The 26,207-nt window shown below is 38.7% G+C and overlaps 1 protein-coding gene and 1 long non-coding RNA gene across 3 annotated transcripts in view; one reads left to right on the forward strand and one right to left on the reverse strand.

The window, feature by feature from the left end:
* Nucleotides 1-26,207, forward strand: part of LOC119485667 — a 178,290-nt gene that overhangs the window by 64,874 nt on the left and 87,209 nt on the right. The window lies entirely within an intron of this gene.
* On the reverse strand, nucleotides 12,281-17,272 carry pou4f2 (POU class 4 homeobox 2). Its single transcript, XM_037765402.1, has 2 exons — nucleotides 15,300-17,272; nucleotides 12,281-14,937 (listed from the first exon to the last, which is right to left on the reverse strand). The coding sequence occupies exons 1-2, from the start codon at nucleotides 15,495-15,497 to the stop codon at nucleotides 14,014-14,016; spliced, it is 1,122 nt and encodes a 373-aa protein (XP_037621330.1). The 5' UTR covers nucleotides 15,498-17,272; the 3' UTR covers nucleotides 12,281-14,013.

Consider the following 26,207-nt stretch of genomic DNA (forward strand, 5'->3'; position numbering starts at 1 on the left):
ACATTATAATCCGTCTAACTCTGTTCAGTTCTGCCACAACCAAGTTTCCCTGTCAGCAAACGCACTCAGAAATCTAGTTTGCTTCTTTCCTCCTTGGGTAAATGAGCTCTTTTCTCTGGGTTAGATGTCCTGAGGCAGCCACTTGGCAGAGGGTGAAAGAAATGGCAAAAAGGCATCCACACAAGTGGGACATGGGAGCAGATGGGACACTGATTGCAGTGTTGTTTACAGCTGTTGAGGTCCTTCCACACTGCTATATAGAGGTCAGAAACTATGTCTGTCTGCCACATTTCACAGCACAGCCACTGAGATACACAGGCATCTACCCGGCAAAGCTCACCATCCATATTAGCATTTTTAAAGAAACATGACGATGGAATATATTTTTTTTTAGGTTTTCAGCAACATGGTTATTTTTGGGGGCTGATTCTTATTCTTTTAGTCAGTTTCAGAGTTATTGCTTTCCTCAAAATGTTCTCAGAAAAAGTGCAATCTGCACACGGTCACGGAAAGTGAGACGGGAATAAAAAGGACAGCAGAGAGTGAGAAAGAGAGACTAACTGGAAGGAAAGCCATCCAACACAAAGGTCTTTGACGATCGTTAACATTTCTTTATGTTCGCATTGAATCACTTTATATGGTTTTACTAGGGACGTTGACCATTTAGGATTGCTCCATCAGGGTGCTGACTATAGTCTGTATCTCGAGCAATAATAGCCCAGAGCGGCAGGTGAAATATATGCACAGTAATCAACCTTTTGCAAAGGCACCTCAGAAGCACACATTTCAACAGCACAGTGTAATCTAATATAGCGGGTGGCATCAACTTGCTTTGCTGAGACATTACTTCCAACAAAGAATTTGCATGGCAAGATCATGTAACTTTTGTCATAGGCAATAAAAATGCAATATACCTCTCATTTCCATTACAACATTTGACATACTGCCTGTAATGGGGACTTGATGGTCAAGCAGAAACATTGTCATTTTTGACACATTATATATGGGTAATAATTTCAGTAAAATAAAGAAATCTACAATTATGTCCAGGAAACGCTGTCCTTTCTAGAGTTGCTCCATATTTGTACGAAGTCCGTGGCATTTTGGTAGCAGTCCGTAGATGGGAATGTCTGGCTGAAATGTGTCTGGTGGCTCATTTCCAGCATGATTGGCAGCTAACAATCTGTACCCTGGATAATGCCTTTAAATGCTGCCTTCAAGTGCTGTCAGAAATACTGCAATTATGGTTTTAGTACACACAAATGATCCAGCAAAATCAGAAAGACAGGAGAAGATTGGAGATTTTCTGTAAGACCTGAGTGGGTGAAATATTGTTTTATTCTAAGTAGACAGGATTGTACATATACTGTATGTCTATTAATTAATTATTTATGTAACTGTTCTGCGTTCCATGTTTTTGTTATTCACGTATTGTTTAGGCCTTTAGTGTCTTACTTAGATGTATGACACAGATTTCCTCCTCTGTATTCTTCTGCCTAAATGAACACCGCTTAAAAAAATATTTTTATAATTTTTTTCTATACTTCACCCAAATTGGTAGATACGGAGACCATAGTTTGTTTCATAGTTGGTCAACCATCAGAGATCTTTCCGTACCATTTATACTGAAGCATCTATCAATTTAATATCTCTGGTTGGGGAAACGTTGCAACTCAGTGAGCAGGACTGTTTTATGACAATGTTGAATTTACATGGTTTTTCATCAATTTGATGAAGCACCTTGATTTGTCAGGTATTTAATTTACTGGATGAGCCCAAAAAAAATAGATCATGTGGTTATTTTATTTCTAAAAGGTTTCTCAATTGAATTTCCAGAAAACGTACCATAATGATAAAATGATCTGTACCATGACAGGCTGTTCTCATAAATTGTTCATAGCTATACCTACGAAAAGTAATGCACCATAATTCATATACTGTATATCCCATGAAATAAATTCATATCCTTGGATTGTGAACAAGGAAGTATAAAGAGCGACAAACACTGCGTAGGGAGAAGATCAGGGTGGATGGGCCGGTCTTTAAACACCGGACTGTCGCCCAGGAGACTGGTGATCATACCCCGTGTGAAACCAGAAGTCGACGTTGATTTCTTTTTCATGTAACTTCCGTACTTAAGTTACGGCACTTCCGGTGTTATTTTAACCCAAACCACGATCTTTCCTTAAACCTTAAACTTAAGTAGATTAGAGATAAGATATTTTATCCATATCACCCAGCGCTCTCTAAGCATTTGAATTTACAACTTTAAATTCTGGAAGTATGATAGAGTCGACAAGAGCAGAACAGGAGCCTATACAAGGAGAGCAAGGTAGCAGAGCTAATAGCAATTACCACCATCTGGCTTTTAACAAAGCGTATCATAAATCTGTAACGTTGATATCCCGCGCTACAATACATCCATGTACAGTATGCGTCTCTGCATAATGTGCAGAGCGTGGTGTAGTGATTTGTGGCTCACACAAACTGAGGCACATAAAAGAGAGATGAACAGACATAAAGCACCGTGTGTGGGAAGCTTGGGAAACTTATAGAGCGTCTCATTAACGAGGCGAGATCCAAAGTGTGTAAAACAGTCTAATGGGAGACTGAGTGTCTGTGATTTTTGTCCTCTCTAGCCTCGGTATCCGTATTGTAAAACTCTGTGTGGAGTTCACGCCAACCACAGGGACTTGACATGATTTAAGTTTAATGATTAATAATGATTCATTTGGATATTCAATATTCTTGCGGCTTTGCCGACCTGATCGTTGTGTCGGTGACTTACAGGAATTCCCCTTGAAGCCCATTATTTTATCAGCAAAAGTTGGCTAATTTATTCATGTCTCATGTTGTTAAATATGATAGCATTCTGGTACTTAATGTATTTTTAATAATGCAAATATTTTAATTAGCCCAACCCCCTCTCCATGCATGTAATCTCAAGTGTATAGTGTTTAGTGTTGATGTTTGCTCGTGTCTGCCTCCACACACTCTGACACATCTCCTCCTCCTATTCATCCAAAATAATACTGATCATTTTATTTTCCAAATTGTGTTTCTCTGAATAAATTGAATAAACAAACAAGTAAACCACAAATCAAATTAAAGCCTCAAACTGTGTCAGAGCAAAATTGCAAATACTTTGTTTTTACAAAAAGTACATTTTGCCGGACAGAAGCTTCAAAAATGGAAGTTCATAACCTAAGTGGACTATCGATGGGGGTCAGTTTACACTGTTTCTCTGAGGGTGTGACTGAGCACTGAATAATAAGAGCATATTGTTATATGATATACCGTATAATATGCATACTTTACATCAGTGCTTCCAAAGCTCTATTTCAGGGGACCCACCTTTTAAAAATGACAAACCATCACGACCCAATTCACAATAGGCCTTATCTATAAATCGTGAGCGAATTTGGGCGTAAATGAACATTTCTGACCAATTTACTGCCATTTCCGCATCACCTTATATTATTTTGAATAGATAAACCAGCTATTTCGAAGACATACGTTTGATAAATCACAACTTTGTTTTATGGACGTGTTATTGAAAACATAATACACATGTTAAATACTTTATAAATGAGACCAAATAAATACATTTAGGTGGAGTTAACAGGCTATCTCATTATTTTAATTTCCTCTCATCAGTTAAACAAATATACATTTAGGTGTCGTTTTTTTCCTCTAAGCTAGCTTTTCATTTTAGATTCTAGGGTCGTCGAAGCTTCGGTGAGAAATATTCAAAGGTATTTGAAGCTTTGCGGCCGTGGTTACACACATGCACCTCTACATATAACAAACAGCGATATCTATATGAGAATAACTAATAATAATATTTAATGTTGAATATAAATAAAGAATAATTCCTTATTTCATGGACTATTGGGGATTTATACTTTATTATTACTAGGGATGCACCGATTGCACTTTTTCAGTCCCGATACAGACAGCGATACCAGGGCATTAGGTATCGGCCGATACCGAGTACCGATCTGATACCAGTGTTTAATTAATAAGCTGTATGCCTCACTGTGTGGAAGTGACTGGGATCCTTCTTTTATGTGTAAGGCAACATCAGGCTTGACTTAAATATTGCTTTCTTAACTTTGTAAAACGAAATGTAACAAATAATTAGATAGATATAAATTTAGTGAATTGTTATTTATCATTAAAATAACAAATCGTACACCAGCAACTTGGCGAAATTTTGTTCAAAATTAACAGGGATTACAATACAAATGTAAACCTTTTTAATGCGGCAACAAATTGGTCAAAGCTTAAACAGGAGTTAAAATGCCAGTATATGATGTACAGTATATAGTATATAAACATAGAATTGAATTTAATAGATCTGCTTCATTGTCACCGATACCCGATCCAGCTATTTGAATCAGTATCGGCATCGGTGCATCGCTAATTATAACGTACTTCGATTAAAAAACGAAGCATTCGAATACCGATTTTGAGGTCGATTACCGTGGCAACGGTCAAAGCTTCGAAATATTCGCCTTATTAGATTCAATGTAATAAGCAGGCTACAATTATCAGAACAATACGAACATCCAGGCTCCCTCATGTGGCTCAAAAGTGAACTGCAGATATAAATGTTAAAATAAAAGACTGGAAGAAATTCTGCTAATTTATTTGGCGACCAAAATAAAATCTCCTTCGACCCACCTGTGGGTCTCGACCCCGTCTTTCTAAATCATTGCATCACGTAATGCTTTAGATAGATTTAATCCGATCATACAGTAGATCTGTGTTTGTGTTTGGTGTTTGAGATTGTGTGTGTATATGTGTCGTGTGAGTGTGTGTCGTGTGAGTGTGTGTGTCCTTATTGGTGCTTTGAGATGCATAGCCATTGAGGCCATAATTTAGTCCATTATGTCCTCTGGTTTGCAGTCGTAGCCCCAGGCCTCTGGCACTGAACGTTGTGTCATTTGCTACCAACTGGGTTTTTGATGAGAGTGTGTGACCTAGACGCCTCATCCCTCACCACTGTCTCATTCCCTTTATTTACATCTGTCTTTAGCATTCTAATTACTCTCTTTATTGCTTTAGCCTGGAGGAATCTGTTATACTGGAGGGAGGAAAAAAGACTAAGGACACTGGAGTTTTAACCAATAATAAAGCAGCATAACTCCCATTACCCATAGGCAAAGATTGGGCCTGTGAGGGTCTCCTGTTATGGGCTGTGGGCAAGACAACTATGGAAAGCCTTCTCAGTGCAGGGTTTACATGCAGGTCTATTTGACTATCAATTGTGAAAACAATTTATTTTCACTTTAAAGTCTTACACGGTCAAAAGAGAATTTGTTTTCCTGATAATAAGCAGTTTTATAGATATTTCTGCTGCTGTGATCGTATTGTAAACAAATATTCAATTAGACTTTTGCCTAAATTCATTTTCTTACTCTAAAACTGAGCATTTTGTCTTTCAGTTTTCTAATACGTGAAGCAGGATGCTCATGCTGTATATCATCTGCTCTTTTTTTTTTTATTTTTGGACAATGTCAATGCAAAAAAACTTTTAAATGATCCGTCCCTTCCCACCGAATTTCATGAAACAGCATCCAGAGCAGCCACAGCAGTCTTTAATGAGCTCTCAACTTTAAAGACTTGAAGGATATTAACAAGCTGCTTGACAAATGGTGCTTAGAAGCACATTAAAGACGCAGCTAATGGTGCGCATAATGACGGCTAATTTTCGATCAGATATAAATTAGAGCCCCCAACAGTTATTTGCCTTAAGGACTTTATGTAAATGATTCTGTTCTGTATAAACTGAAAACTGAGAGAGTGAGTGAGTGAGAGAGAGAGGGAGTAGCACTCCTTGTGGGTATGATTAATAGATCTGCAACAGAGCACGGCTGTCAAAACCCAATGAACACACATCCACTAGACAGCTCTACCACCTTCTCATTAAGGTCCAATCTCTACGAGGTCTACAACTTACTCATTCGGAACACCAAAACAGCCTCTGAGAACGAGAGCGAGTCTGAACACTCGGTGGTTGTGAGAAGGAAGATCTGGTGAAAAGGGGAATGCAAGGAGGAGACCTCGCTGTTCATAAACGTGTATCCCATGTTGTTAAATATTTGATGGCTGAAGGCACTTTGATGCCATCAATTTACACATTAGGTCATAATACATAACCGAGTACACATGGCTGAATTAAATGATGAACACATTTAGTTAATATTCATACACATTATGAAGAATCCACAGATTAAGATCTGTCATTCTGATGTCAAAGGTCCTGGTGTATACGCCCATGTAATCTTTCTACAGGAAACAGCATTCAGATTGAATATCCTGTCTGAGTGACTGAAGATGTTATATTGCTGTTAATAGGACACATTCATTGGGATTTTTCATAATATTTTATTTAATTTTATAATATAAAATATCTTTAACATAAATATTTTTGACACACAGTATGCTTTAATAAACAAGGCCAAATAGATGTTTCAATTCTGTACCAAGTAATTCACAATGGAGTTTAATTTTATCATTTATAAAAACACAATTTAATCATATTTATCTTATATGAGATTATCCTGCTTTATCTTGTTTTTGCAGTCTTAAGGTAACCGGTGTTTCTGTGATGCTGCAAGTTTTTTTAGCACGGTGTGAATTTGTGATATAAAGTATAAAGTGGAACAGTACATACACTGTTTTTGGCTTTTGCAGAATGTGAAAATAACAGAAAACTGTTTAAAACTTTATCATTTATTATTCAAATGATCCTTTAGATAATTTTAAGACTTTTTAGTCATTAAAACTTCAGTGAATACTGTTTATTAATCAATACAATATTTTAAAAATGTTAAATAATAAGGAATGTGTTATGGTAAAAAAGAAATGGGAATCACATGATTAAATCATCTGAATTATTTTTATTTTGATGAGTATTTGGTTGTCACTATGCAAATTCTTGTAAAGTTGATCGTCTTGCCCTCTTTGAATAATTAACTGCTGGTTCTGATTTAAAATGGTCTGGTCCATTAAGTTAAACAGTAAGCGTGGAAAGAGCAAAAAAAGTTTAAATTATGCAAAGATGTTTTGGACTTTTCTGAACTGAACCAACCTTCTTGTTCCTCCGTCTGAGAAGTCAAGAGACGTCATCTGACTTAATTCTTTATTTTCATGGACAGGCATTTTCTGTTTGTAAGTCTAAACAACACGCAAGCACAAGCACCAAATGACAAATTCAGTAAATATACGAATAAAATTATGTCTGCAAAATATTTCTCCTTGAAAGGCATTTGTTCCTCTTGCCTACATGGACACTAGTGTAACAGTACAATGTGTTCCTCACTCACACTCCCCTAGCTGTGAGAAAAAGTATTGCAAAAGGTTATTAATATTGGTGGTGGGGAGAGAGGTCAGTTTTATTTTTCACAATAATCATAATTTCATAATAAACTTCATCCAAAAAAGCTATAATTCGCAGCACAACTGGTCCCAGTCCCATTCTCTGGACTGGACTTAATGTTGAATTATTTACTATTATCTATATTGATAAACCCCACTGGCATCCAAATAACTAAATTTACTGAACACACATAATGTGTCCTTGATAAAGTCTAAAACACACCTTTGCCATGTTGGAGATAGCTGTGTTGCAACAGTCTAGCCGGGTTGTAGACCGTATTCCCCCTCAAGCAAAAAGCATTTGAATATTCATTTAGATTCACGTTGAAAAATAAAATTTACAAATTCACAAAATGACATCAACTGTACAGACAATAAATAATCTACCAAAACCAAGAATTATAATGCTGGCTTTTTATAGAAATTAAACAAAATTTGACTCTTCTATTTATAACAAATGTACGAAATGAATGAAAAGGCTCCGGGGAAAAGGTAGAAACTTGGTTATGCATCCAAATCATTATTTTGGTGGCAGCCACATGTCAGGGGTGATGTGGCCTCTCAGCTCCCCCCCTCTAATCACGCCCCTGAGCTATTTCACTTATGAAGGCTGCGAACGTTTCCAATGGCATGAAATTAACAGGGTCTTTTTTATTTATTTATTTATTTAGTAATTCCTTATTTTCTGAATCATAATGAAAATTTCAAAATTTCGGTAAATTATATTTTTTTTCGGTATGTTAAAGTTTTGATTTGATGCAGGCTACGTGCACCTGAAAAAACTTGATTTTTTTATTTTTTATTTCTTGCATTGAAAAAAATACGCGATGTTAAATTTCACAACTCAAAATGAAAGCACTGTGAATACATCGATGTCATACATTTTTAATAAGGACGTTATTATTCTGCGTGTCTGGACATTTTCAAATGTTTGCAGAATTTATTCTGTTACATTTCAAATTAAAGGTTATAGGCCTTTTTCTAAAAACTATTGTTTTCTTTTTCCTCACATAAACGCATTAATAAGTTATATTTCTGGACAATATTCGTTTATCTTTTTTTTTGCAACACATAGCAGAAAAAAACCCCAAATCTTTCACCTTTTTAACCTCAGCATTAAATTACAATTTTCAGAATTTTTATAAAGTAACGTGCGTAAATGAGTATGGCAACGGAATCACCAAAACTTTTCATTTTTCCAGTTCAGACTCAAACTTCACATGTATCCTGTATGAACCCATGTGATAATAATAATAACACAGTCATGTGGTTTCATTAAAAAAACGACTCGGTCTTCAATCAGCATAAAAAAGCGAGGATTTTAAATGTTTTTCGTTGGTGAAATACTGTATTTGAACAAGAAGTATATATGCTGTACCCCTGCATGCATGGCATCAACTCTCATGTTTATGTTTTATTATGAGTGCACGCGTGGCTGTTACGCGCGTGCGATTCTATTAGAGAGCGCGAGAGGAGAGAGAGAGAGAGAGAGAGAGAGATGGAGCTGTTTCATTGGCAGATCCAGTGTGGCTTTGCCTCCTTTTTGCATCCTACATCAAAAAAAGTATCCCACCAAAAAATCTCTCCTCCTCTAGCCATCCAGAGCTGCTCCATGCATCGATTGGTTTGTGGGAAAACACTTAACAAACTAATGGCCATTGATGGCTGATTAATATTACATCAACAACAACTGATTGGCGACAGTATCAAATGGCGATCGCAGGCTTTAACACATCCACGCATGCAGCCATCATCTGACGGGGTGTTGCACAATCTAGTGTCGGTGCAGACAGACACAGAGCCAACAGATGATAAATAAAGGGGCTTGTTGTATTATAGCGCGTTTCAATTCATGGCTTTACACACTCTCCGTCTAATCCGAGAGCATGAGGCGCGTCTTTGAAGGCAGACACTTGGCGTAAATGTACAGTTAAAATATTCTACTCTCGGGTCCCCAGGCGGAGCTCCGACAGTCCCTGGCCTCATTAAATTTTCATCAGTATCCCTGTGAAAGAGGGGGGAAATGTTCAGGGGGGAAAAAGAGAAAAAATAAAACAGAGGGCGTAATTATAACAAAAGGAAACAGGGCTGCCCTTTTCGTTTTGTAGAAAGCTCCCATGGTGTTATTATGTATACGTTTCAATGTATATGGATGGAGCAGCACGATGCATGGGAGCACATGTGTGGCTTTAAAGGTCCCATATCATGCTAAATTTCAGGTTCATACTTGTATTTTGTGTTTCTACTAGAACATGTTTACATGCTGTAATGTTAAAAAAAACCTTTATTTTCCTCATACTGTCTGTCTGAATATACCTGTATTTACCCTCTGTCGGAAACGCTCCGTTTTAGCGTATTTTGATGGAACTGCAATGGAAATGCATTGCTAGATAACAGCTTGGGTCCATGTGTACTTCCTGTCAGCTGATGTTATTTACATACACTGCAACCAGGAAATAAACTGGGACACATTTAGAATGTTTATGTTTAAAATTGTGTCAAGGGTCTAAATATTGTATATTAGTGACATCACAAATGAGCAAAAATCCTGACAGCTTGTTTCAACTGCAGAGTTTCTGAATACAGGCTGTGTGTATTTCCCTGTGGATTGAGTGTTTCGATACTTTCATAGTATTTATATAGGATTTAAGCCTGCTTTACAATAAAACAACGTGAATATCTCACTTTTTTTTACAATATGGGACCTTTAAAGTAAACTGTTTGCTTCATATATTTATCATATATATATATATATATATATATATAAAAGAAAAAGACCTTCGATTTTCTTTCATTGTGCTGCTCAGGCCTTATATGTGTGTTTTCAGAGCATGCAGGGCCACATTGATTCACTATCAAAGAATCCAGATCGATTTTCTCTCAATATGTGAAAGTGAAAGCAGGCAGTCTGGTTGGTGGAGAAGCTGCTGCTGTCTGTATGTCTGTCTGCTTCTCTCTCTCTCTCTCTCTCTCTCTCTCTCTCTCTCTCTGTGTGTGTGTGTGTGTGTGTGTGTGTGTGTGTCTGCAGCAGCGATGCTCACTGCATAAAGTTAATTTCAATTCCCGATGAGACCCTCACCACTCGGCAGCCCTCCCTGACCAGCGGTAATTAACAGGGAGAGCTTAATGACTACTTAACTCGCTCCTCATAATTATCTGGGTTTTCATAATTCGATGTGTAATTTAATAATTCGCTCTTATTAACGTATTAAGTGAATGGCTCATTTAGGGGAAATTAGAAGCACTCACCAGGAGCATCTTTTAATTGATGAACCATCACCGCTGTCTCATTAATAAGGCTCGTTTTGATACTCTTAATTTGTCACGAGGATGGCGGGCTGAGCATGTTTGGTTTATGGAGGCGTCGTCTTTTCTCCAGTTTATTGCCATTTTTATTAAAAGGGTTTCAAGCTGGATAAATATTGAGGCAGGATATAGGTGGAATTAATTGAGAATATTTTTAAAAAATATTTGAAGTTAATTGATTGTCATGTGACACTTTTAGAAAAGGAAGTGCTGATAATATTTCATGATTATATTATAAAAAAATATATAAAAAGACTTGATAGAAGTTAAAAACTTCTAATTATTTTTTTTGTTTGCTTTGTTGTTTGTACTCTACTCTTTCTTTTTGTCATTATTATTATTATTATTATTATTATTACTTCTTTTCTTGGTTTTGTTTTGGTTTTGAATGTTGGGGTTGTTTTCTCTATAGTGTACTTGATGGGTTTGTCTATAGAGCTCATCTACTTAAAAGTTGGTTTATAGACTGTTGAAATTACAAACAGTGGATTGCATATATGAAAACAACCTTGAATATATAAAAAAAAAAACTTCTAATTGACTGTTATTTTTTTTCTTTAAAATTAATACTTTTTTATATGGCACCTTTCTTCCCCTAATTTTAAATTACCCCCAAAAATAATCCCATGCAGATGTATTCCAGGTGCTGTAAATAATCAGTGTAAAGGTGTGTGAACAGGTTTGAGGAATGCTAATGTCTGGCTGCTGCAGCCTCCCAGGTCTCTGTCCATGGTGCTGAAACACTTGCTCAGCTCTCAACCAACCAACCAGTCAGCCTCCCAAAAAACAGCCACTCTGCTATGGACATGACATTCAAAATGCTCCCTTCTTCTTCTTCTTTTTTACCCTCCTCCTCCTCATATCTATAACCATAACTTCCAACCAAAGGTTTCTCTTCAAAGCCCATGAAGCATGTTTGAGTGTGTATTTAAATAGAGAGGGGCACGTTGGCAGGCGAGCTGTTTTTCTGGCTGGCTGACATCTGGCAAGTCTGAGCTCCAGGGACCCATCCAGCTCTCCACAGACCCCCTGATTAGACTCTAATAGAATATTAGCATTTGCTCTCAGGTAAGGCAACAGTGAGCTGCATAAGCTGGCAGCAAAGTGAGCAGAGGAGCCACGTGTGTCTTTAACATTGATGGAAAAGGGGGCTCCTTTATAAGGCCCTGCTTTATTATGAGGCCTGGAGGAGGATGGTATTGAGGCAAAATAGCTATTATAATTACATTTTACATTTATAGTTATTCATCTCTAATATTACCCAGACAGTGGGAGAGCAGATTGTGGGTGTGTTTGTGGTTGTATCTTGCTCATGGGCAACAGGGCTCATGGCAGTGTGCAAGATCAAACCCAACACCTTTTTGGTAACTGCAAAAGTCACCTTTTTAAAAATCAAAATGGCCATATTTGTAGTCAAATAAAGCCAAAAAGAATCCACAAAAATGTCTATTTAAAAGCTGTGCAGCCCCACAGCTAAACCGTTCCCAGCCTCCCTCATCAATAAATAAATAGATGAATAAATAAAAGAATATTAATATGTCTGGGTGAGCCACATTACACAGTGTAGTCATGGAAAAACGTCCAATTAAATGTTAAAGTTTGTTCTTTAATGAAACACATATTGCAGTTCAATAATTAAATAAATTAAAATTACATGGATGTATAATAAATTAATAGAATAATTTTAACCAGGAACCCAAAAAAGCAACATACATTACAGAAATAAGTTACCTCAGCTAAAACAGCAATACAGCAAAAACCTGTACGGATATATTTATGTGCATCGACTGGTTCCAATGAAATATTTACATTGTATACACGTATACTTCCATGAAGCTGTTTTTCATTTTTGTCTTCAAGAAAAAACATTACTTAAACAAGGTGATTTTTTTTAACAAGCAACGACTTCATAATGATGCGCGTATATTTATACAAATAAATAGCAGAAAACATACATAAAATCATTTTTAAAAAGAGAATACTATCTCATATATATCTCGATTGTACCATCTCAAATGTTAGAATTTAGAATGTAGAATTTAGAATTTAGAAATAAATTTGTGACTGTTCTATTCCACAGTCGTTTCCCTTTTAAAACCAGAACAACACGTTTCTTAACTTGCTGTCAGGATTTGATTTTCTCAAGCAAACCGAGGAGGTGGTGGGGGGAATCCCAATAAATATATAATGAAGTAAACATGACCTCACTCAATAAATAGTTCATAAGACACCGGCCCACGCTGGATTGTAAACTTATTGCAGCCGGGCAAGAAATCATATTTTTTTCATTTCATTTCATTCTATGAAATCCTTACACGTGAGTCACTATTTCGATATTTCCACATATACTGAGGCCTAATAATAATCATAATAATAATAATCATAATAATAATAATAAACAACCCTACCTTAATCCAAACCCTTGGGCATCTTGAAAACAGATCCCTTTCACTTGCACATGTATAACAAAATAAGTGGAATTAATTACACATTTAGACACAAAATGAAGTGTGTGACAAGTAAATTATTAATTTACAGAGGGATTATTTGGCAGTAATATTAATATTAGCTTTCCAAGATAATAGTGTTGTTATCCTCTTAATCCTCCTCATGGACCCTGAATAAAATGTCTTGACTGCATCGTTATATAAACTCGGAGGAAAAAAAAAATAGCTTATCCTATATAAGCCAAAAATATAAAAACACCAACCAAGAAGTGCTTTGAGTGTAAATAATGCTATTTTTTCGTTTGGGGGTGTTTTCTGCAAACTATATATAATCCTCATTTTTGAAATCATGAATACAAATGAAAGCTTATTATACAGAGTCCTGCTGCTGCGTTGACATTAGAAAGGTGAAGTGTGGAAAAAAAATAGCTTATCCTATATAAGCCAAAAATATAAACACCAACCAAGAAGTGCTTTGAGTTTAAATAATGCTATTTTCATTGGGGGTGTTTTTCTGCAAACTATATAAAGTCCTCATTTTTGAAATCATGAATACAAATGAAAGCTTATATAGAGTCCTGCTGCTGCGTTGACATTAGAAAGGTGAAGTGTGGAAACATGTGGTCTCTTACTTGCTCTGTCTGTCAAACGATGCTTTCTTTACTGGACTCCTCCAACATCTCTCCTTCTCAGCTTGAGTCAAAAGACTTGTGTGACTTGTGTGCATGGGGGAGTTTCTTTTTCAGTCCATTTTTTTTTTAAGGAATATTTCGAAGTTCAAAGTCATCGATGATTGGAAAAAAAAGGTGTGTGAGATAGGAAATATGATACAAATTGTCTCCAAGTCTTTTTGGGTGTAGTTTTTGTTTTGTTTTTAGACGCATGCAGAGTATTTCATTCGTTTCTGTTTCTGCCTCTGATTGCAAAACCAGACGCGCACCACGTTCTTTTTCAGATCCAGCTTCTCTGCGATGGCTGCGATTTTCTCCGAGGATGGACGAGGCTGAATGGCAAAATAGGCCTCCAGTGACCTCTTCTCCGGCGCGGCTATCGACGTGCGCTTCCTCTTTTTCTCCGCGCCGTTGAACAACTCGGGTTTATTAAGTTTCTCCCTGTGCGATTTCTCCGCTTCCTCCAGCCACGCTTGCAGGATGGGCTTCAAGGCGATCATGTTGTTGTGAGAGAGAGTGAGGGATTCAAATCTGCAGATGGTGCTCTGGCTGAGGGAGCCCACACCGGGGATCTTGAGGCTGGCTAAAGCTGACCCTACATCCGCCTGGGTGACACCCAATTTGATCCGTCTCTGCTTAAACCTCTCTGCAAACGCTTCCAAGTCCCTGGGATCTGCGTCCACGTCGCTCATGCCCATGTGCTGCTGCAGCCCGTGTGCATGAGCCATGTTGATGGCCGCCTGGTGCATGTGGTTCATGCCGGCCATGTGTGCAGGGTGTGCGGCCGCGGAGCCATCCGGGCCCGCCATGGCTCCTAGTGCCAGACCCGGAGTGATGTGGTCCAGCAGGTCGCTCTCCAGCGTCTGGTGCGGCTGGTGGTGGTGGTGATGGTGGTGGTGATGGTGGTGGCCGGATAATGCGGAGGAATGAGAGATAGGCTGCGCGGAAGAGGAGGAGGAAGACGAGGTGCAGGGCAGAGTGTTCATGGTGTGGTAGGTGGCGTCCGGCTTGAAGGGGCTGTGGTGTGGAGGGTGGTGGTGGCTCTTGGTCTGCGAGGCTATATCCACCGCAGCTAGAGCTTCAGCTCGGGCCAACAAACTCTCATCCAAGCCTCCGAATATATTGCTCTGCAATTGCAAATAGAAAGCACACATAGCTGTCAGCAAGGGAATTATCCTCCACCACTCCTCCTGGTTTTTAAAACATTTCCAGAATGAGAGAAAAAAAATCCCCCCAAAAAAAGGAGCACACACACAAAACAAGACACATGCAACATCCCAGGTCATAAAAATTAATACGCATAAAGGCAAAGCCAACTGAATACATAAGTTGTGCAGAGGAGAGGAGGGAAAAAAAAAATATGGAGGTGTTGGGTGATTTGCTGTGCAGACATGAAAAAAACATCAAGCAAAAAAAAAAAAAAAAAAAAAAAAAAGTGGGCTGTCAAAAAATGTGTGCCTTTAAGCAAGTGATTATGCAGAATACGTACCGGTGGGGTTGGGAGACAGGCTCTGCGCATCGCCTCCGAGCTGCTGCTGATGGTGTTGCTGTGTCGGGAGGACGAGCACGAGGACGACGGCGCGTTGTTGGAGTTGGACGACGAGGAGTGCAACGAGTACTTGGGCTCGGGCAAGCTGGCGTGAGCCATAGCGAAAGGCTGCTTGCTGTTCAGAGACATCATCATCATATTTGCGGGCGTTTCGAGCCGAGGCAAGTTCCTTTTAAATAAGTTAAGACTCCGCCCTCCTCGGTTCGGTGAGTTTTGAAGAAGCCCAATTGCTTCAGCTGCTTCGAAGGAATCTCAAGTCACTGTCGAATAAAAAGTGTAGTCAGAAAAGAAGAAGACGGTCCAACAGTGGAGTTATCACATCTATTTATTATTATGAGAGGCACCGACGAGCCATGCGCAACTGAGAGCAGCTAGTATACCTGGTTTTTTTTTCCTGTTGTGGAGCAATTGTTTAAAAAAAAAAAAAAAAAAAAAAAAAACAATTCTCCTGCTCCACCTTGTATTATAGAATTTTTTTTTTTGCCTTGGATTTTTTTTTTTGTTGGTTGGTGGCACCAACAGAACTCCTCATAGACGACGCCAGAGAAGAGAGAGGAAAAAAAAAGGAAAACAAAAAAAAGTTTCTTTTCCGTTCTCCTAGGATTTTCCAAAATACTTCAAGTCGCTTTCTTTCGTTGTTGTTGACCTGCTTTGGGTTTTTTTTGTGAAAAGTTTCCGTCCTGAAAATGACCGTAAGTGAGAAGTAATGTCGGTGACAGTCTCTGTGCTGTTACACCTCTTCGACTAGGTTGAATGCTGCGGGGACACGAACTGCCTCAGCTCTGAAGCGAAGGGCAGACTGAGTCTCTCTCCTCCTCTTCCTCTCTCTCTCTCTCTCTCTCTCTCTCTCTCTCTCTCTCTCTCTCACTCTCTCTCTCTCACACACACATGCACACACACATCCTTTCTCTCTCTCTCTACAGCTCTGTAGTCTCTCTCTCACACACACACACACTCTCTCCAGCTGTACCTGAAAAACCCTTTCATGATTTATTATTCTTCATTAGCCACACTGCTCCGCCGCTGGGGACTCTGCGCATGGGCAGTGTGCGACAAGGCATTTTATTTCAAAATGACTACTTCTTTACCACCAACACCTTGTTACCACCACCACGTCTTCATATGAAGTTCACACTGTTTTTTTTTTTTATTCCGATTTATTGCACCCCTGAAAAATATTTTATTGCTGAATATTGGAAATAGATTTCCGCTTGTGCCAAATAATCTCTCATGAATACCATGGACAGCTCCACAACACAGAGGGCACAATATAAGTTATTATCTTAAAATTATTTTTTATTATAACACCTACGGTAAAAAAAAAAAAAAATACAATTAAAACTAAAATAATCTAAAATGATTGACAACTGTTCAGATTATTATTTAAATCTATATCCTATATAGCAAATGTTTCACATCATCGCCTGCAATTTCTCCTCCTTTGTTGCATGTGACGATTTTTTATTAATGTTGAAGAAACTTGTGGAAAAATACCAGAAATAAATGACTAAACTTAGTGAGAAAATTACAACATATTTTGTACTATTTTGTATTGTTTTCTGCATGCAAAAAAATGTCAGTATAGTCACTTAACGATAAAAAAAATGGATATTTAAAATAATTTAATTGCAAATCTTTATGCTCGTCATAGCAGGTTATTATCTTATCTCTCCTCTAATTGAGCCACATCATCAGTAACGTAATTAAAACATGTAATCAGGTTGTAATTAACAAGGTGGTGTCTGATTGGTTTAATATGGTCAAGTCCTATATGAGATAATTGTTATGATGACCGAGCTTAGAAAATATTATGGTATGGAAAACATATATATATTTTTTTCCTATATGGCTCTAATTTTTCAAAACACCTCTCTCTCTTTCCACACGCACACACACACACACAACCACACTCAGCGCGCGCACACACACACACACACTCATAGCGCGCAAACACACACGCACAACCACACACACACACACACAGAGAGGAAGGTGTGACATCTTGTATGAAGCACTGATCAATGTCTTTGACAGACAGTTGGGTTGACCCCTTAATAACCTTAAATGTGTTAATAATACAAATCGCTCTAAAGTTAAAGATTGGTTTCACTAGATATATTATTAAATATGGTGTTATGATCTTAATTATAGGCTCCACGTCGCCTCCTCGGTATGTGGCCGCAGCCTGCGCATGGAGCTCCCGGTGTTAGACGCGTTAACGTGGCTTTAGACGCGCTCTCCTCAATACGTCGCCATGTCAGTTCTCGTTTTCTTGTTGTTTTGACGCACGCAGACATTTAATGCGACAGAAAGCCTGTCTGGCTTGGTTGCTGCATGCATGGCGTTTTTTTTTACATTGCATGAGAGCCATCCAGCTGCAGGAGGATGTTGGCCAACAGGCGCTGCTGGAGCCACCTCCAGTCACCAGGAGACACCATGGAGACACCAGAGATCAGGCTCAGGAGACATCAAGGAGCAATCAGTGTCTGCTCACATATACCGACAGACTGATTTATGATGAAACTTTAAAGAAATCATTTATATTTCACCACCTCTAAATTGGTGTATGAAATTTTCATCCACAATGAAACACACACACACACACACACACACACACACACACACACACACACACACACACACAAAAAGTACATCTTAAGTCAAATAAATCAGCCGGAGCTGCTCCCGAGCAATTGACTTTGAAGTACATTTTCAACACTTTTCCTGAGTGTGTTCGCTGTGGTATATACCTAAAGGCTTTTACTATCTGTGCCAGCAGCTTTTCTCACGTTTTTGAGGGAGGACAGTTTGTCAGAGTGGTTAACAGGATCACCTTTGAAGGGTCTGCCATGGCAAACAGAAACACAATTAAGTGGGAAATCCTGGATATTTCAGGAAGAATCACACACCTGCTTTTGGCTAATATAGAAATGGTTTTAAATAACATACAATGTAGATTTATTTTTGTTATGATTAATTATTTATTTTTTTGTTTAAGACATTATATGCACATTTTAAATTAGTATTTTAAATGATTTATTAGCAAAAATAAATAAATAAGTCTAACTAATGGCAAGGTGTTATTGAGGAAAGCCAAATACATTTATCACAAAGGCACTTCCGAATTATTTTACTGTATAACAAATATATAAATATATAAAAAAAGCCTCCAAAATGAGGAACATCACACTCTTGAGATTGTGCTGGTTTTTATTTTGATAAAGGAGGTTCAACAATGGGATTCACAGTGGAGTGCTATAGACCCAGAGTCCAATAAGCATAAAAATGTGATAGGGTAGCACATCCCAGATTTCAAAATCAAGGACGACAAAGCATTTCACTTATTCAATTGGTGTGATGTGAGCCATTTAAACAAATGTAATGCTAGTATTTTGTCCTCCTTGATTTTGAAATCATGGGCGTGCTACCCTATCACATTTTTATTTACTTGGTTTTGTTGTCACTTTTTAAAATGTTATACTGTATCGTCTGCTAAATGCCCTTCCACTTTAACAATATTTTTGGCCTCAATTTGTGTCATCAGTAATTGGAGGTAATATCATACACTTGTCTCAACACTGGAAGGTGCAGTCACACTTTGCCTTTAAAAAACATAAACCCTCAGTAGAATTGTGCAAGAAAAAAAGATTTCTCTCACTTCAAGGAGCTTTTACTACGTATAAATAAACCGGCACTGTCTAAAAATAAAAGTAAAGCCCAAGTAAAATAGAGAGCGCACATGCAAGCGAGGCTTGATATAACTCAGGTGACTTGTTTGCTTTTTTTCCTCCTCCTCGCTCTCTTACTTACATCCGAATCAAGGAGTGCTGCAGAGGTGTCTGTGTGCTTTACACAAAGACATACTCTTCTCAGCCTCCCTCAGGAGCTCTCCACGTTAACAATCCCAATTACACCGAGACCACCAGAGACAGCTGTTTTTATTACAGAGCCGCTCCTTTGTGCCGCCAACGAGGTATCTCCGGCTCCTCGACTGAGCACAGAGACGAAGCTGCACTGAGAGGCAGAGGAGAGGAGAGGGAGAGGGAGAGAAGTGTGGAGTGAAGTGGATGAAGTCTCTTGGCTGCTCGCAGTGGTGATGCCTTTATTCACAGCTTCCCCCTCCCTCTTCTGATCTCGTGGAGCTCTTTACATGTCGGAGCAGAAGGTCAATGCTTGTTGGGAGATGGTCTACAAAGAGATCAGGATCTAACTCAAGGCAACAGCAAATCACACAAAGAAAGGGTGGGGGGGGACTGTTTCAGCCACTAACAGCTACACTTTATTTATTCATCTGCTTTACCTGGGAAATGTGACAGGTTCCACAAGGAACATTGTGGCTTTAATGTGTTGTTTAAATGCATACAACAAAAGGTAGAAGCCTTCAGGATTTACTAAATGTCACACACTGTACTGCAGACGCTCAGAGGGAACAAGTGGCTCACCACTCGAGATAATGAAAGATGTTTCAAAAAACTGCACTTGGATTGCAGCTCAACTGGTATACAAACTGTGAGACGGTTTTCTATTTGATCTCTGCGTGGGGCTAAATAAAAGCATTAACAGTTCTCAGGATACACTAATTACCTTTTATCGACTGATACAGAACTGCTTGTTTGTCTGTGACATTTTATTTAGAGACACTTTTCCTAAAATAGTTAATAAGACCTGAAATGGTTGAGCATTGTGTTAAGGCAGATTATGATGATATATTAGGCCTATATTAGGCCTATTTATATATATATATATATATATTAGACCTGGAAAAGGCATGCAATAATCAAACAACAAATAATAATCCTAATAATCGAACAACACCCCTTATGCCACAATTTGCAACCATTAAATTGCTTCATAAAAGTAAAATTTTAGCACCTCTGAGTTGGAATACCTCAGCCTAGAAGCCTTGAGGATGGGCGTATAGTGAACTCCATCATCATGCAGAAGAATAGAGTTTGCGTGTCTTTGCAGTCCAACAATTAATGGTAGCTTTCTTTTATTTTTTAAAACCTGTGATGTTTCCCTAATCTTAAAGCGGCATAATATATATATATATATATATATATATATTTTTTTTTTTAAATATTTTTTTTTGGCCACTAGGGGGCAGTGAAACAAGATATAAATACAACATTAATATATTATCACCTTATAAAGTTATATGGCAAAAGTTGCCATATAACTTTATATGCCCTCGGCATATATTTATTTATTTATTTTTTAGGCCACTAGGGGGCAGTGAAACAAGATATAAATACAACATTGATATATTATCACCTTATAAAGTTATATGGCAAAAGTTGCCTGTTTACACTTGAGAGCAATTTTACCATTCATTTGGAGTCATTTTTGTGTTCACCTGACAAATATAAGTCCAATATTCCCTCTTCATTTAGCTCTGTTTTGGTCTCCACCAACTCCCGAGGGAAATCTTAGGCTCCTTAGTGTCTAAATGTGCCACTGTCCCACCAGTTAGTAGCAAGGTTACTCTGTCTGCCATTTGGCCCTCTGCAGGGAGCGCACAGTGGGTTTATCAGAGCTGTCGCGCTGAAAACAGCCGCTTGCTGCTAACGATGCTGATGAGAGCGGTGAACCTAAACTAGGGATGCTCATTTTGAAAAATGTTCTTAACCGATAACCGACAAGTGTCTGTGTGTGTGCCTGCAATGAGTGTGGGGTTGTTAGCTGTGAACGTAGCAGTGTGTCCAGCTCAGTCCAGCATGAGAGCACGAATAGTAGAACTACCCCGAGGGCTTCTCGATAATGCATCCATGTGCGGCAGCTCCAGGAGACGGACCCCCAGTTATCAGTTAGCTCGAATTTAGCCAGTGCAAACCGATCAGCTCCAGGGGTCTGATGCCAGGGGATTACCCCGACTACCTGACGGATCAGCAAACTTTCTGTTGCTGCCGTTACACAGGTGACCCGCTGTGACTCCCGGGCCGGGGTCTGCAGTGGCTGAATTCAAGTTGCTGCAGCAGCTGACTGGGGGTCCGTCTCCTGGACCCGACGGCTCTCCTCTCGGTGGGTGGTCTCCTGGCCACAGGGAGGACGAGATGATGGTGCGGGTTGTTTTCTCGTTTCTGCCATTTTGTATTAAGTCCAATTAACAAACTATCAAAGCGTACACGGATACATACATACAGCCCTCGGTTAGTGGCACCGCAAGCACAAAGATGGCTTAACTATAGGCCGACCCACATGTGAAGATTATAAGATAGCAGTTTGAATTTTGCGTATTCTTGCCCTAGTTATTATTTGGCTTTTTTTTTTTAAGTATTTGATGACTGTAAAAACATCATTGTATGGATCCAGTAGTAGAGGTAAAATGTGGCCCCCTAAGCTTTGGATCAGTAGGCTAGGCATTGCACATTGCATCTATAAAAAATGTTGGCATTGAATGTAATTCAGGGTTTTGTACAATCACCCAATATCAGCATTGAGTCCAAGCCCCCAGGAAGTGCGCCGGTCGACGATCCGGACTTTCGTAGTGGCCAAACGGCGATACTGCAACTTCCGTGTCAGTCACGTGATGCCGTTGGGCCCAAAAATACTTTTTCCCAGACTTCCATTGGGAAAGAGATGTCTGTAACTCAGCGGATAATTTATTTTGAAGTGAATCAACATCCCAGTACGAACACTCTAACAGCCCTTATTAAAAAAATTACATTTTTAAAGTTGTAAAACGCACTAATAGCTGAATCCAGAGTTATTTCCCTTCCTCCGTTCATGTGAGTGAGACACAGAACGAACCTGGAGCGCCACGCCGTGACCCCATGACCGAGTCATGTGACCAAGCGGATGCTACTGCTCATGTCCCAGTTGCCCAAGATTCGGGTACTTTTCCAGACGGAAGTCGAGCCATTTAGGCTTCATGCGCCAATGAGCAACTCTCAATGAATGGAGCCCCGCCTCCAACGCTGGATCCAGTTCTTTTAATACATCCATGATTGAGTCTGGTGATAATGCCGATCATCTCTGTTTGGTTGTTGCTGGCTAGACACAGACAATTTGTCCATATATTCTCCGTACCATATTGCCAATATCATTGCTTATATGGACTACAGTATGATAACCAACAGCAAAGCCAGCTAACCTGGTCTAGTAGCGAAGCCAACCTCAGGCCATGACTGATTAGAGGTCTTGAGAGTGAGGTGTGTCATGAGGTCAGGAAAACAAATAACACCACCACCAATTTCCCTATTACGCACCAGGTACCAACCTTTGACGGGGGGTGGAGGGGAGGCATTAGATTCTGTCCCAGCCCTGCCTATTGGCTGCAGGGCAGCAGATGATAAGGTCAAGCCTCATAATGATGTCACATACCTTTAGGTACTTCAGATCAATATCGAGAGAGTTATACCTGACAGCCAGTCAAATAAAGCCTGCCTGGCAAAGGGGAAAAAAAATTACTCGCTTTGAGATTGTCTCTTCTGATAAAATGAGATCCCCTCTCACGCTGCTTTTGGCAAAGATCATATTGGTGGAAGCCTTTGTGATCTTTAAAACAATGTGGTCTGATAAAATGTCCTCCAGATTTGACTGATCAACCTTGAATGACGGGAATAAAACTTTAAAATTTTGACTACGTAGTAAAGCATGAATTGGTGTAAACTGCGTGCAGCTGATGTAGCGCTGATGCACATGGTTGTGTAGGATAACGTTTGACATGACAGACGTTCCTTTGAGTAAACCTGACCTCATATGACAACAAACGATAGCGAGGAAGGCAGCGTATACGAGGAGTTACACCTCTGGAGCGTGTGACTATAAAGAATGCGTACGTCAGGTGCTATACAAGTGATTAATGTAGCAGGATGATTGCGGAATTCTGTCCAACCTGAATGAACGTTTCTTCTGCCTCTCTCATTAGTTTGACTGTCCCGCGCCGTAATATATTGCTTGTCACTGGGTTGTCTAATGGTTGATGCTAATTGACCTCCTTTCCCCCTTTCTTCTGCACAAATGAAAAGATTTCCTCCGTCCTGTGATGGAGCATGTCACAATCTGATCCGACAAATTAAAAAGCTCTCTGCTGTCACACTGTCATCATTCGAAGCCCTTGCCTCATCAGCTATAATGATCATTTTTTTCTTCGCTGGAACCACTGCAGTGCACTGCCAAACACAATACTTAAAGAGGGCACGCTGCTGCAGCTGTGTGACACATCTGAATGTTTGTCATCTGTGAAATCTTCAATAATCTGTCCTTCAACCTATACATTAGGTTTTTTTTCTATAAAGAATTCAGTTTTTGTGCTAAGTTATGGATTGTCTCTCGAAATTTCCAATTCTGATTTCAAGTCAATTTTACGTTCGCATACATTTCTGAAGAGTTCTACATATATATGGAAAATATGCAGCATTTATTATTTATCACAAATCCAAATTTACAGTAGTTTATATTTTATTTAAAGGCTTAAAAACCTTACCAGTGTAACCTCCTCTTAAACAGCGTCAGATTATTTAAAATGTGTCACATTTACCTGCCCCACGCTGTCAAACTGTGAAAGATGCTTTTAGTCACCCAAAAAAAGTCTTCAATTTTGTTCATTAGAAATACACAAATGTTATACATAACAGTGACATCAGCCTAAATTCTCAATCACAGAAATCTAAAGTCACATTTAGACAAGCGCAGGATATATTTGAACACACTATATATTAATTTAGAACGATGTACCGGTATTGACGATTACCATGATTTAAAAAAATGAAATTTTGATATCATGTTAATAATACACATATGATAACATTGTGTAAATAATCCAGCGCTTCTTCAATCATTTTATATTTACAGCTATGATTACAGACTCTCTCTCCACTTTGTTACACTTGTATTATGAGTGTAATTCATTTGCCGAGTAGGTAACGCGATTCATACTCTTTTGGCCATGATAATCGTGTAGTGAAAATCTGATATTGTGACAGCTCTAAGCTTCACATTGAATTTCTTCCTTGAAACATGTGAGTGCCATTCTGCGAAGCCATTGGCCTGAACATGATAGCATCACGAGAGCTCGGCCACCGCACATCATTGGCTGCAGGGCGGCGATGACGCTCATTACCTGCAATCAGCCGCCCCATCTGTGGCCGAAACAGAAATTGAGTGTGACATTTTACCTGCTGACTTTGTGTGTATAACTTTATAATTTATGCGGTGTACCCATACTATTGACAAAAACGCAGCACGGTGATCAAAGCGAGCCATTCAGGAGGTTGGACAGGGCCACGAAGACAGGGCCTGTAACACTAATGATCTTCAAACGCTCGTCTATTTCACTGGGAGCTATGCACAACTCCCTAGCAAGTCCCGCGTCCTCCCCCTGGAGGTAATTGTGCCTGGCTGGTTAGGTGACAGGTGTCAAGTGGCCCCTCCTCAACCGATTCATCATGCTAAGCAGAGAGGAAAAGCCGATCTCAGTCTCTCCCTCTCTCTCTCTTTCTCTCTCTCTCTTTGTACTTTTCTTCTTGTCTGTCTCTTTCTTGTAACCTCAAATAACTACTTTGTCATCACCTCAGAGTGCCCTGATCACATGTTGGCTTTGTTTTACGACAGTGTTTGGGATGCAGTCAGAGCTCGGTCCACAATTTGAGTCATGCTGTTGAACAACAAACTATGTGCTTATTGGGAGCAAATTAATACACGGTGTGTATGTTTTTGTTTTTGCAAGAGCAGGGCTGCGACTAATTATTACTTTCAATATTAATTTAACTGCCAGTTATATTTTTAAGTCAAAAATTCTCCTCAAAATTCCCAAAAGTCCCAAGGTGATGTCTCCAGATTGCTCCTTTTGTCCATACAACAGTCCAAAAATATTCAGTTTACTATCACATAAAATGCTCATAATTGAGAAGCTGGAACCAGACAATGTTTGTTCATTTTCATTAGGGCTCCTTGACCAAAGAAATTCTTAGTCGACTAACACTCATAAGATTTTGTCAACTAATTGATCTGTGAAACTGAGTTTCTCCACAAAGAATCACACAAAAGCATCACTTTAAATCTTGTGTTTACCAGAAATGTGCTCATAAGTTTCTTGGAAATAAGTCATTCAGCATGAAAAAAGCATAAAAAACAACTCATCGACTAAAGAAATCTTAGTCGACTAAGCCCAAAACAACCGATTAGTTGACTAATCGACTAAGAGGGAGCAGCCCTGATTTTTTACATGAAAATGACATAACCGATTAATCAGTTATCAAAATAGTTGCCGATTAATTTTCTGTTGCTCAGCTAGGGCTGGGCAATATGATGATATATATTGTCAAAACGATATAAAAATGTCTATTTTATATGTTTTTCTTTATCGTTTCTATGTGATATAGGCTATAAGCCTTTATTTATTTATTTTTTCTATACAATTTCACTTAAAACTGTTTTGTTCATTTCACACTCAAGTCCTTAAAATGAGAAAATACTCATTACTTTTCATTTGTCAAGTATTAAATCCACACAGGAGTATATACAAAATAGGCTTTACCATGTGGTTATTTCATATAGACTATTTATTTATTGAATAACCAGAAAAAATGCTATATCGTGATATATACCATTATTGAGATATGAAATGTCTATATCGTGAAAGAAGATTTTGGTCATTTTGCCCAGCCCTATGCTCAGCTAATCGATTAATCTACTAATTCAGTTACTTTCGAGACACATTAGATGTTAGAACTTTGTGCAGTGGAATTGTAATAATCAATACCAGGGCAACGATTATTTTTCATCATCAGTTTACCTCTCAATTATTTTTCAGATCAACTGATTCATCAGAAAATGTCAAAAAAAATAGGGGAAAATGTCCTTATTTTTAAATGTCTGAAATGATTATACTGTAAGTTATCAAAA

Source organism: Sebastes umbrosus, chromosome 3, assembly GCF_015220745.1.
Source record: "Sebastes umbrosus isolate fSebUmb1 chromosome 3, fSebUmb1.pri, whole genome shotgun sequence".
Lineage (NCBI taxonomy): Eukaryota > Metazoa > Chordata > Actinopteri > Perciformes > Sebastidae > Sebastes > Sebastes umbrosus.